At 41.4% G+C, this 14,195-nt stretch overlaps 1 protein-coding gene across 2 annotated transcripts in view; it reads left to right on the top strand.

Annotated features, from left to right (window-relative positions):
- Window positions 1-687: 687 nt before the first annotated feature.
- Window positions 688-14,195, top strand: part of NSD1 (nuclear receptor binding SET domain protein 1) — a 43,077-nt gene continuing 29,569 nt past the window's right edge. Inside the window, exons 1-4 of one of the 2 annotated variants that reach the window (XM_072401031.1) lie at window positions 688-868; window positions 2,701-3,617; window positions 12,344-12,470; window positions 13,694-13,863. In XM_072401031.1, coding sequence (XP_072257132.1) covers window positions 2,718-3,617; window positions 12,344-12,470; window positions 13,694-13,863 — 1,197 coding nt within the window. In that variant the 5' untranslated portion in view covers window positions 688-868; window positions 2,701-2,717. Of the gene's footprint in view, window positions 869-1,592; window positions 1,854-2,700; window positions 3,618-12,343; window positions 12,471-13,693; window positions 13,864-14,195 lie in introns of those variants that run through there. The other variant, XM_072401030.1, reaches the window with a different exon arrangement.

The raw sequence follows: 14,195 nt of genomic DNA, 5'->3' as shown, positions 1-14,195 counted from the left end.
AGCAAAAAAATTGTTTAATATAACAGAAAGAAGGGAAAGAGAGTGCACATAGAAACAAGGAAAGCATTAGCACATCAATCACTTTTACATGTAATCAAGACTTTAGTTTTTGTTAAAGTAATTCTCAATTTTCACCACTAGATGTTGCTCTAGAATCATGAAATACAAAACTAAAGTACTGTGACATCACAACAATGATCTGTCCAATCAGAATTCTGATATTTTCCAGGATATTGTGGGCAGATTTATAAATAAAATTATTTTCATGAATGAGATTTCATGTAACTTCCTTTTGCATTCCTGGAACAGAATGTTATTAGCAAATGTATCTTTTGGTAGAAAAAGTCAGAATTTTATAATTACAGTATTAGAACCAGAATTAAATAGTAAATACTTTTTTGGTAACCATAATATCATTGATGGCAGGATAGCTGTGTCCTGGAATGTGTAGCTAGTTTGATGTGTTGCTGTAGACAAGCATAGGGCTGTACATGACAGCAGGAAGGACATTGCTGGGAATGGAGGGGTGGTGTAGCCCACACAATGGTGTACCTGTAGGAGGCCTAGCAGCCTGTGTGCAATGCATGGCGCTGCCGCTAGGTGGCCGGGCTGCCCGTGCACCTTGCTGTGTGGCTGGTAGTCGGTGCGGCCAGTGCGTTGGCGTGAGCTTGTGCCGTGTGGTGACATTCTCCCCCACGTGACGTCATGCCATTATGGTGTCTCCTCATACGTCTTCCTATATAGCCCTGGCCCATATGTGAGTTATGGGCACAGCCAGTGATGCTCACACGGGAGGAGACAACATTTCCACCCTGAGATACCCGGGAGGGGCAGTGTCACGAGTGCCCGGGCATGTTGGAGGGGCCAGGTAATGAGGGGAAGACAGGCCGCACCCGGGCCGCCATTTTGTATTGTCTGTGGTCTGAGCTGGGCCTGTCATGGGAGGGCAGCTGTGTGTGAGGTGGAGGGGATTCTCACAGCGGGCACATCGCAGGAGAATGGGCCGGGTGTAGTGCGGGCCCAATTGTGTCACCACCCGGGTGTTGTCACTGAGGAGGGAGCTGACAAGATGGAGAGAGTGGGGGCAGGGCTGTTATGCTGTGAGGGCTGAGCCTGTGATGGAGGATTACTCTGTCATGGTAATGGTACGGCTCCTGTGGGCACCATGCTAAGCCTGGCATTACAGGGGGTCCCCGGGCACCATCCCCGGTGTGTGTGACACAAGGTCATTATATTCACAACATATGGCTGTCTGCCCTCCCCCCTGGGGGATATGTTACAGCCTTATCATCTTCCTGGTCAGACAGAAGGTGGTTGCTATGGGCAACAGAGTAAACACTTTATAGCAGAACCTGGGCAGCCGCATTGCAGCGTAACCCACAGCAACCCAAGCTATTGGTGTCAGACCCGGAAGTGGGTTGGTTGTTGTGGCCTGCTCTTTGTGTCGGTGTGATGCATACTAGTCATGTGACTCCAGTACTTTGCCACAGCATAGGGGGAGCTATAGGCGGCCCTGACCCTATATGTACATGCTCATCAGTATTGCCCTCCCACCCCCATCCATGTCTTCTACATTTTACCCCGCCCCCGACACATTGCCCTTTCAGACAAAACCCGGGGATTGGAGGCTCAACCTTAGCGACAGGCTGCACGCCCCCCCTATCACTAAGTACCCCAGCACCCTCCTCTCCGCAGCCTCCCCTCCCCCACGCAGGCTCCGCACGCCCCCTGTGGTATTGCGAGGCACAGCAGCTCTCCCCTCTTGCGTGCTGTGCGGTCGGGGGGGAGGCAGTGCAGACCGCCGCGGGCTCCGGGCCTAGCGCTCTGTGTGTGTGATGAGGGGCAATCGCACGGTAAGGCCGGGGCAAGAGTAACTTCATCTTTCCTCCATTTCCCTGCCTATGCATCTATAGCAGTGCACGGGGAGGGAGAGTCATGATCGGCTTCTTTTATTATTACCCCCCAATACATGAGAGCTTTCTGAGCTGATTTCCTCTCCATGCTGACCTCCACGTTACACGGCTTCCCCGGCCCGGATCTGCACACTTGTACGAGATGATCGCTTGGCGGCTTTTGCTGATTGCATGTGTGGGGGTGCCGGGTATTGGGTGCATAATGTGCATTGGGTGCTGAATATTGGGTGCCGGGTATTGGGTGCATAATGTGCATTGGGTGCCGGGTGTGTTTACATAATACAAGCCATGGCCGTGCAGTCAGGGACAAAGCCGGTAGACAGGCTGCTGATCATGACTTAACCTGTGTGCTGCTGGCCTACAAGCTCGGAGGTTCGGGGAAGTCATTCAATGTTTGTGTATTTCATACTCTGCCCAATGTTCACATGGTATGATGGAGGGAGGGATCTGGGATCTTTTTAATTCAATCTGCCCCATAAATCGTGCCCCCCTTCCTTTTCAGCATTGAGTCGGCGGCCAGGCTGTGTGCACCCCGGCAGTCATTGCCTGCTGTAGGCCTCGGCTCTGCCCGATGCTTTTGGCTGCCATTTTGGCCAGAGGACATCATTGACTCTGCTATTCAGTCTGGCCTGGTAACTTGGAAATCTTGGTTTGTGTGTTTTGTTTCCTGCATCTCTACTAATACATGGAGCTTTCACCATAGCAGTCACTGCAATTACCCACCTAGTTATATTGTTTTGCTGTTTGTAGTTGCTACAAAGCATTAATGCCATATTTATTTCTACAGGTTAGTGCCTGCACAGGATGGATGAAGCCTGTGATCTAGACAGGCACGGCAGTGTCCCCACCTATTATAACTCTTTGGATCCAAATGCCCAGCACAAACGGTACGTGGCGGAGCGCAGCATGTTAGAGCCAGTCAATGGGTGCCCGGTGCCGCGTAATCAGCCGCTGCAGACCAACTCACAAGGTTATGGTCAGGAACCTGCTCAGCATTACAATCCGCTGCAACGGCTCCAAGACATCGCCTCCATGATGAATATGGACGGAGTAAATGGATCGCACAATATAGACAGGCGACCGCCAGAAACAAGTTCGCAGTCCTACTTTTATAATCACAATGAGCCCCCAGTTCATCCCACGGGCCCTGATCCTGCTCACCACTATACACCAGACATTCCTATAAAATCGTGTAAACCCCTAAAGAATGGAATGCACCCGTTTAATACATTTTGTCATGCGGAATCAGAATATAGCATGGATCATCTAAATTATGGACTAGATGAACCTGGATTTGGCATGCCTTTGTCTGTTTACAGACAGCAGTCCCCAGCAGTGGAAAATATTGGGACACCAACAGCAAAAATAAATTCACCCCCAGACTTTGGAGCAGAATTTGAGGATTTGGTTCAGTTAGACTGGGGTAATAATGGCGAAAATCAGATAGGAAGTAAACCTCTTCCGAGAAAAACCTCTTTCTTGGCGATGATCCAAGATCCTGAAATATCAAATGGAACTCACTCCAGTACGATTTCCGATAGTTTATTAGACGATGGAAGCACGTCATCGCTGGCCGATAATAGACTAAATGGGCCGGGGCCACTAAGCACAATGAGCTCGGCAGATTCATTGTCTCTGGAAGAAGATGTGGAAGATTTTGATGCCAGTCATGACCTTTCCCCCAACTCCTCTGAATTACAAGTTGTAAGCAACCTTTTTTTTTTTTTTTTTTTTTTTTTTCTTTTCTTTTCTTTTTAGAAAGATGTTTTTTTTAGGAAGATGTTCCTAACACACTTTCTTTGGTGCAATTTTAGTGCTCATCTAAATGTAAATTTAGAGGATAAGGCCTATTCAAAATGGGAGTCTCTGAACCAATACATTCATACTAATGGATTTTCTGTCCATGGAAGCTTGATAAAGGAGGTGTCATGGTTTGTTTTTGTTGTTACTGGTCATGTGATCTTGGTAGGACGTGCTTTAATTATAGGGCTGGGCAAACCCTAGATGGTGGAATGTCAGTAAGGTAGCTGCCCCATCCTTACAAAAGCGTTTGTTTCTGGTTCCTAAACTGAATCCTCACCCCTGCATTTGTGAAACACATTATAAACCTTGCTAACTGTATTCTTATCTATAGATCTTTACATTTTTTTTTCTTTCAAGGACTTGTTTACACCATATTGCACATAATGTGCAATCGCCTGATTTCATTTTTTAGGTGTGCTGTAGTGCTTTGTAACACATTGCGGTTTTTCTTTACCTTTAATGATTCTGCCATAAACTGCAATGTGTTACGGCATATCATACTGCACTAAAGGGCTCATTCACACCAAGACGCTGTGCACTACAATTCAAAGCTCAAGTTCATGTGGGTTGTACTGCAGTGCACTACAGTGCACGTGTTTATGTGACGGTGTATTGGTGTACCATTCAATATGAATGGCACACAGGAGTTCACTCGTGTTACTGTATGCAGTGTGTTAATGGACCTGTCCATATATTCCTTTTTAATTTTTTCTGCAAAGTTCCACAACAAAGCACATTATAAAAACTAAAAGCATAGAAAATAAAGCTAGGGGGCATTTCAGACCCAAGGTAAGCCACAGTATTCTACTGTAGGCTCAGCTGTCACCCCAACCTCTTTTCAAGTGAATGGGAGAGGTTGGGAATTGGCTTTTGCATACAGCGGTGGCAAAATGCTATGCAGTTTCCAAATTGACAATTCCTTTTGGCCACGTTGTTGTTTGAAGGTTTGCACCAAAGCCATTTGCACTCTGGTTACTGGTGGTACGGTTTGCTGCAAGCCCAGAAACTGCCAACCACACAGTTTCACTCCATATTACTGGTGTGAGCAAGCCCAAAAAAACAATGTATCAAAACAAATGGCATTTGCTCTTTAAATGTAAAGGACTAATACATGTTGAAAGCGGATCAGGAATGGCACTTGTGATTTCTTTGCTAAAGAAAAATGAAGTTAAACTTCATGGTTTCAGAGTAAAGTTTAGTCATCCACTCCACTGTGTAAATACCTTGTACAAGCTTAAGCCCTATAAAGCACTTCACAGAAAGTTGCAGCATTTGCCTGCCACATTTCTTAAGTTTTCACTGTAAAGAGATGACATTCGGGGACTTGATGACATTCGTGCAAATATTCAATTTGTTAAAAAAATAAATAAATTGGTGCAGGACCTGATTCTTACAGCAATGCCGCTACTGGAGACATTTCAATCCAGCTACTTGACATTTGCCAGCTGAGAGGTCTGGGCACATTCAGCACAGCCTGGCTGCATTTACCACATCCTAGATGCCAAATGTTTTCCAGCCTGGCCCTTGCTGCTTGGCACAAACCCTAGGTCCCGACATGTTTTGCCATTTAGGTTGTAATATAAAAATCAATTGGGATATTTCATAAAATGTATTGTCCTTTAAGCAACGCAAAGACCTTAGATCTTGGTTAAATTGATAGGACCGGCTTCATAGTGCTTGCCCAGAAAAGGCTACTTCTTTACTTCCAGTGTTGCTGCTATATGAGAACCCAGGCACACATATCAGAAGATTACAATAGAGCTTGCACAATTTTTCTGGGCCCAGGTTGTCTAATTAAGCTGCATACACACGTGCAATCGTTGGAAAGGATCGTCAAAGATCCTTTCCAACGACTAAGCACTGCACGATGCATGAACGAGCGTTGTACATACCGCACTGTTCTGCTCTATGGAGAGGGGAGGGGGAGAGCGACGGAGCGGCACCCTGCTGCGCTCCCTCCCCCTTCCCTTGCATTAGGATCATTCGTTGTGGATCGGCCAGGACGGTCGTTCAGTCGATGGATGACGAGCGCTCTACACACACCAGATTCTCGTCTGCTATCGGCCCTGAGACAGGTGAGAACCATTGGACGTGTGTATGTGGCTTTACAATTCATCCAGTAGGCCATCCAGCAAGACTGGGAAAAGGACAGTCTTGTATCTGATTGTGATAGTGTCCATGTGTTTCATATATATTATATCTTTTCACTGACCACCATATTCCCCCAGTACCTCATACTTCCCAGTATTGGTGCAGCCTACTCTGTCCATGTGACTCCTGAGTTTCTTTCATGCATTCTACGCAATATTTGTCAGACTGAACTGTGACGGAACTGTGTTTTATCCTTGTGAACATCTGTTTCTTTCTTTTAATTCTTTTCCCTTGTACTGTCGCTTTAGAATGTGAACTTTTATAGTAGTAATGGCATATACCTGATGTAAATGTTTTAGCATTTATTCAGTAATCCCTGCCATGTAGCTTACATAGTGTCTTACTGCAGATGAAACATTGAGGCCCATATATTGTTACATTAAATTATTAGACATGGCGAAAGCAAAAATCGTAATAAACCTAAAGTGTAATCTAGTGTTTAGTGCAGCAGAGAAGTTTTCTGCTATTCACATATGTTGGCTGTAAAAATTCTCTAGCCTGGAAATTGGTACCTTTGTTCATCCATAGAGTGGTGAATAGGGGAATGTTCTTCCATAGTTTGCATTAATATCTATTCAGATCAACATAAGATCCGGTGTCCACCTCTTCCTTTAAAATGTCATAAATCATGAACAGAATGCAATTCATATCTGTGATAGGGATTCACTCCCCGCAGCATGGATGGCCCCATGTAGAACTTATGCAAATAGAACATAGACACCAGCACTTGAAAACACAGGATTTTTGCTTTATTATAATATATTGTGACAATACTTTTATATTAAAGAAAGAATCCTGTATTTGGCGTGCAGGTAACATTCCAACATCAATAGAATCATGGTCCTAACATGACTTATTACGTAGTGTTTTATTTGCCATTAAGCAATTCAGTTTTTTGCAGCAGAAACATTCCAGTGTTCTGGAAAATGTTTATACCATTTTCTACAGATTTTACTTGGGCTTCAAATATTTATATAGAACCATCACTCATGTTAAACTAGTAAAAAAACTCTGTGGCACTTCATCTGCTTGGCTGAACTGCTGGTCTGCTTTTACTATGGATTGGTGAAACGGACATCTAAGTTTAGATTCTCATATTCACCTCTGGATTGGCTTCTACTGGGACTGCTTTAATTTGTTTGCCCTGGAAAAAATTTAGCAGTTCTGCATGTGGAGGATGTTAGATTTTACTGCAGTTCTTGTTGTAGTTTGTTAGTTCATGATTACCTTTTGTTAGCTGTGTAGGTAAAATCTAGAATCCCCTATCTTTTGTGAGGTTTTTTATCTACTTTTTCTTCATTTTGCAGTACATTTTTTGATAATTATCAAATTATTCAAATCAATAGTTCAAATTTCAAACTTGCGAACAGGAAGGGATTTTATTGCAGAAAGGAACAGGCGATGGTCCCTTGTGCACTAGTTCTTATCTAGTTATTTAGGAAAGGTTCCTACCTAATATACAAAAGTTTTAAAAATGCGTGCCTGAAAGTTAGAATTATGATCAGGAGGAGATAGAGACAGACACGCTTTTATAAGCAATGTGATGTTTGATTTTATTTAGTTAATGGTTACGTGTGGCCTTGAATCTAACAGAGACCGACTAGTTTAACAAGTGATGGCATAAAAAATTGGAATACAAGGTGACAATAAAAATATTTTTTACATAAGCTTGTTGTACAATATTTTCCTATTTCTATTTTAAAGTTGGAAAAATAGGGTTTCCCCTTTTGGCTTCTTCAGGGGACCATTAAGATCAAGGATTGGGGTCTGGCTGTGATTATTTGAAGAAAAAAGTACTGGGAAGGATATTAAAGGACTTCCTTGAGGCTGTGCTGCGGACCTCCTGCCCGCCACCTTATCCCCACTACTGAACCACCAAGTTCAACCAAGAAGTTCAATTTACCACTCTCTAATCCTTCTAACTGCATACTACTAATCAACACCCCTTTGGAAAACTGGAATAAGACACTGAAACCCATATCATCCGCACCTGTAAATTAGAACTACTCAAGGATTTCTTGAATGATGCTATAGGTTGTTGGGAAAAAAATTCAGATTTGCAACCCGACCCTGTGCAGGAAAATAAAACTGACTGCCATTGGATTGGAAGAATTTCTGCCCATGCTGCCTTGACAACATATGAACCTACTTCCAAACCCTAGATTATCCTGACCACTAATCCTTCCAGTTGTCTCACTTTAATATCTTTCCCAGTACTTTTTCCTTCAATTAATCACAGCCAAACCTCATGGGATGCACTGACTCGGCTTTCCCCTATATTGAATTGTACAATTGTGTTCTAAATCCTTGATCTCAATGGTCCCCTGAAGAAGCCAAAAGACGAAACGCGTCAGGCACTTTGAGACCTTTTTCGACTTTAAAGTAGGAAAATATTGTACAACAACAAGCTTATGTAAAATATATTTTTAATGTCGCCTTGTATTCACATTTTTTATGCCATCACTTGGTAAACTAGTTGGTCTCTTAGATTCAGGGCCACATTAACCATTCACTAAACAAACACAAACATCACATATATATAAAAGCGTGTCTCTCCATCTCCTCCTGATCACTCTTCTGCACTAAAACATTCTTACTTGCCTGTTCACAATTTTTTTTTCTAAAAGGCTGCCAGGACTAAACGAACTCCAGAAGACTGGAATAAAATGGTGGTGCAAGGTGAATATGAGTAAAAAAAAAAACTGCAGCCAAGCAGGTCTTTTACTGAAGAAAGGACAGTTGCAGGGCACTGCCATTTTTTTTTTTTTATTTTATTTAATTTTTTTTTGACAATGATTTTCAGCCACCTTGAGTGGCCTTACCCAGATGATGCAACTTGCGTGCAGGAGTTTATTCATTCCGGTACACCAATTGTAAGCTGGGATTGCTGATGAACTAGTGGTCAGCTCAGAAAAATGTGATAGCTGGGCAGCAGTCAGGCGAGTAAGATAGTTATTGCAGAAAGGACTTCGCCTGTCCATTTCTGCAATAATCACCCTGCCTGAATGCTAATTTGCACAGTGGGGTTTAAGTGCTTTTTAAATGTAACTTGTTTTGACAGCCCAATTGAGCTGGTAAGCCTAGGTAGAAAAGCCTCACTACCACACACATCAACACCTGCATGCTGCAGAAAGGAACCGTAGGTCTGGAAGCAGTGGTGGCCTTGGTGCAGTAGTCTCACACCACCTCCTAGTTCGGGTCTGTAGTTCTGTACATAGCAAAACTCAATATCTCTGCTGATTGTAGTGAGAGCTGTAACTCTGATTCGGGAAGGTGTAAGGCTGTGTACACACACTAGATGCTTGACGCCTGTGACAACCAATTGGGCTTCTTTTTTGGTAGACTAAGAAGTGATCTTTTTTGCATCATATACCTTGTCCTTTTGGTAACTTGGGAAGCTGCAGTTAAAATCTAATGGAGAAAAATATTTAGCACAAGAGCTATTGTTTCCATCTGTGTGAAATGATGGGAAAATCAACTAGTATGTTACAAATAGTGATTGTGGTGTTTTTCTGGTGAATGAAGAATCCTAAAGCTGTGATGGTTTTTAACATTTGGAATAGCCACAAACTGGCCTGTGTCCGCATCATTTTTTTTGCATTGCAGTTATGTAAACAATTTTCTTTGCATTTGCTAATCAATGTGTTTTTACTGATCTCTACTGTATTAGCTTTAGTCTTGCTCCAGTCTTGTCATTCATTTCGTTTTTCTTTATTAATGGTTACCTTTTCTGTTCCACGCTGATAGATGTGGGGGGCACTTAATCCTTCCTATGACTGTGGAACAGTTCTACACTATGATCGTCCACATGTAAGTCCCCTACGACTCAATGGCATTCCACCTTCCTTGTTGGCCTGCATCAGTTATTTATTTTTGGGGGCATTGCAGAGCTATGACCACCCTCTGCCACCTTACTCCCACCCATTGATTACCCTCATTTTCTAGCCATTCCCTCATCGAACCCTGTACAAATCCATTCAACCTGAAATGGTAGGAGAGTTCCACAGCCAACAGTTAACTTGTTTGAAAAGTCTTTTTTTCAATGTGTATATTGTAATATGAATAGAAGTGTAATAGAAAAGACATATGCTGATGTTCTGAGCTTTGCATCGCAGTGATATTGTAAAGGTGTGTGTGTGTAAATTTCTCATTGATACAGTGTGTAGGACGGTTTTGATGTGTTTTGTCCTGCATTTGCATTGTTTCTCCGAATATGGGATGTGTTATTGGAGTGCACTGCACTCAAAGCAGGTCAATGCATCCATTTGCAATGTAAAGCATTGCACACCGTGTAACACCTTAAGCTGCATTGTATTCAAATATAAAACCCAATGCTGGACAGCATCTTTCATTTACAGTTGACCCTAAATTTACTTGTTGGAAACAAGGGTGTAGCATATGTCTAGTTTGAACAGCTGCTAAGCAGATACCATAATTGTAGCTAGTTTTTCTCACCCCATGGTGGCCAGTTTTCAAATATCAAAGTTTAAATTATTTTAAACTTTTCAAGGCGGTGTCCGTGCCTGCCAACTTTGCATTCCCATTGGCCTTTGACTATAATGGTCATCCGCTTGGGGTAGTAGGAATGTAAGCGAGGTGGGAAGGGAACCAAATAAAATAAAACAAAGTGCCATTGGTGTGTCCATTCAGAGAAGTCAGCTTTTGTAATGGATGTGTGTTGTGTGGTTTGTTTGTTGTTTTTTATCAGTCGTTTTAGTACATAGGGTGATGTGATAAAATATGTTTAATTAGTAATCCTCGAACAGAAACAGGTCAAGTAAATGTCAAATAACACACAAACTTAAGACGTAGGATGGGATGCAAATATTCCTCAGGGAAACACTCACAATGGCAATAAAGCCGTTGCATTTTAGATGGATGAGCAACTCCCTACTTTAACTTTATAGAAACAATTGGTAAATCAATGAATGGAAGGGGTGGTAGGGCTTGCATGAGAGTAGGGATATATTATGTAAGTAAAAATGATTGAGCATTCTCAAAACTTCTGGACTGACAAGGTTGCTTAGCAGAGAATTTCTCCTTTAGAGAGGAAGAATGTCTAGTGGATTTTCAAATTTCTGTTGGCATCCTGTGAAATTATATTGGGTTGTTAGGACAGAGAGACTTGTCTGCTTGGGTTAAAACTATTAAATTGGTAATGCCACCGACATTAGGAAATATTGTTTGATGTAGGGAAAATCTCTAATTATATACCAATGTGTATTTTGTCTTTGTCCTTTCAAATTTAGATAAAGGTCAAAAAGGACATTTCTGCTTCCTTCTTAAGTCTTTGGTATGTGAGCTGCATGACAACTGCAAGTTTGGCACAAAATGGTTCCCATACTAGGGAAGAGAGTTAAGAATCCATTGCCTTAAATATGGATGTATTAAGAGGCCTAGGCTTTATAACATACAAGCATATAGGGAGTATAATTTAATATTATGTTATTATAAGCAACCGCAGAGGGGATGAGAACAGGACATTTTTATTTTATCACTAATAGTAGGATATCATTATTACAAGAGATTGTGGGTGGATTTCTAGATATTCCACTTATCCACCCAAAGGTAGCAGTTACACTGAATGATTTAGGGTTTGCTAGCAGGCAGTTCAGGGACATCCCCAGCGATCACCCGCCTGGAGAAGCTGGTCATAGCGGGGAATATATTTTTTTTCATATATACTCATAAAAATGGCCATTCCAAGGAATTGCAGGTCTTAGCACATCAAATAATGCCAATGATTGGAAGTTTTCTAAACTAATTTTTAAGAATCAAAAACTCATCAGGAAGGTTATTTTTGGCAAATTCTGAAATAAAAGAAATATACATACCCATTTGCAATGTTTTCACAGTGCATTCACAACTTGGTGCATGAAACCCTTGGCTGACAGGAATTAATTAACTCTTAAACGCATAAGGGGAGTTACATCATTCCTGTCTGACTACTTAAAATGGCTGAAGATCCTGAACCTGGAAGAGGATCCGGTGAAGGAAGATAGCAGGACAAGGGATAAAAAAGAGCAGCATGCTTGTCAATTTTTTTTTTTCTCTTTAACTCTTTGGCTTACCTTTTGAATGATTATTTGAGCTCTCCCAGCTATTCATGGGTTTATTTTTTCCCAAGGGTGAATTGACAAAATAACAGAACTAAAACAATGTGGCAAAAGTGAGGGACGTTGTATTTTCATTACGCATATATTCATTTTTTTTGTACAATCTATTATCCTCCAGAGTGCGTTTGATACATTAGGCCTTTAGTATTGAAGCCAGCATAATTTTTTTTCCCTTGTAATTGTTGCTATAAATTTTCTGTGAGCTGTGCTCTTGTAAATAACAGTTATGGTTTTCTATGATTTGCTTTTGCCTACAGTGTTTAATGTCCTCGTTTAACCTGTTCTGCAATTCCCTCTAGAGGATGTCTGAATGAAGTGTAGGAGTGCAGTAAGCTTATTTATGCCGTCTTTTTCCTTTAGCGACAACCGAGGAGGAAAAAATCTGCTCCTGTAATCTATGAAGAAGGGGACATTGTCTGGGCCAAGTTCAGTCGACGCCCTTGGTGGCCGTGTAAGATCTGTGCTGTACCTTCTGAGGAAGAAAAAGGTGAGGGTTGGAGGTTTTACTGGTAAAAATCGGGAGACAAATTTTATTATGGGTTATGGACCAGGACAGCAGCCAGCAACACACTGTAAAATACCCAGTGAATGCCAACAGCAACATTGTATGTTATCTGGCTCAGACCTATTTGTTTTTCATTGTATACCAAACAGTTTCAAAGGCAAACAAAGTCCATTTCATGATGGCATGACAGACAGCGCTGCATAGTATTGCATAGAAACAGTTACAACCTACTAGATTGTAAGCTCTTCAGGCCAGGGTCCTCTTCTCCTGTATCACTATCTGTATTCCTCTGTCATTTGCAACCCCTATTTAATGTACAGCGCTGCGCAATATGTTGGCGCTATATAAATCCTGTTTAATAATAATAACAAACATGAAAGAATATCATGTTCAGGAAAGATTTAGCACACAGATAGATTTACTGGTATTGTGAAACCTATTCTTGACTGAAGTAAGGTTGTCAAATAATATTAAAATAAATGATTTTAGTGTCTAGTTAAAAAAAAAAAAAAAGCTAAGAAATAAAGCAATGACTTGTTTCTTTGTATGGCCAGTTTAGATAAAAACAATTGCCAAATAACATTTAATTGCTGGAAGTGAAACTATTACAACCAGTTATGTTTTGATGCAAGTCCAAATGTCCTGGTCTCCCCCCAATGTCTTCCTGACGCTTGTCAAAAACTACCTATATTATACTTCTACCCATCTTTTGTGAGTGTCCAGTGACAGTTGAACAAATGAGAACTGTACACACAGTGGTGATACGCTTTATGGAGAAGAAAGGGGGAAGAAACCCTGCTGCATCTTTCTCATAATAAAAAGCAGCCATTTTCAGTTTGTCCTCTGCCCAACAGATCCCTAAAGGTATTGGAAGACCCATTGTCTTTTGACAATTATCTTTTGTGTGTATGTAGTTTAAGATTTGAAGCTCTGCTGCTGTCCACTATAGCTGCTAATGATGTAATCCAGCTGAAATGTGACACTACGGGACACATTCTGCAATGTAAATGTTCGTGTTGGTCCACATATTGATTTTAATACAGGAGTTTCCCTCTCCCAATGAAAATGCATTCAAAAACAGAATTTAAGTTTAATACATGCTTTTTGAAATATACAAATGTGAACAAACTTCTGAATCTGCTGTCTGTAATTCCTAAAAAAATAGGTAAACTAACAACTTTGATCCTGATTTTATCATTTTGTAGCTGCATCCACTACGAAGTCACCACGAAGATATTATGTGGAAACCCTGGGGGAACTAACTGAGAAGGTGTGGGTAACTGCAAAAGCAGTTGTCCCATTCAAAGGTGTTTATCAATTTGAAGAACTGCCTGATTCGAGGCCATCTCAAAAGGAAGGTTGTAGCAAGCCTAAGGTTCGTTACCTCTGTAATAAAAATCAAGAGTGTGTGACTGAATGTGTTATTTTTTGTAAATACACATTAACAATAAATCAAATAGGGAAAAAAGTCACCCTGGTATATGGAGTCAGTTTTAAAAACTCCCGTACTCATGTATATTACAGTATAAATATGACTTTGGCAGAAAAATATACCATCATCAGTGCTCCATGTACAGTGCTCCTTCATATGTTGGCACTTTATAAATCCTGTTTATTAATATTAGTCAGTATCTTCATATTTTATTGAAATTGAAGCATCAGGGCCTGTCAATTCAAGAACTTTGGGTCCAAGAGAAAGGAGCAACA

This window comes from Pyxicephalus adspersus, chromosome 2, assembly GCF_032062135.1.
Source record: "Pyxicephalus adspersus chromosome 2, UCB_Pads_2.0, whole genome shotgun sequence".
NCBI classification, from domain to species: Eukaryota; Metazoa; Chordata; class Amphibia; order Anura; family Pyxicephalidae; genus Pyxicephalus; species Pyxicephalus adspersus.
This window is presented reverse-complemented; position numbering and strand designations above follow the sequence as displayed.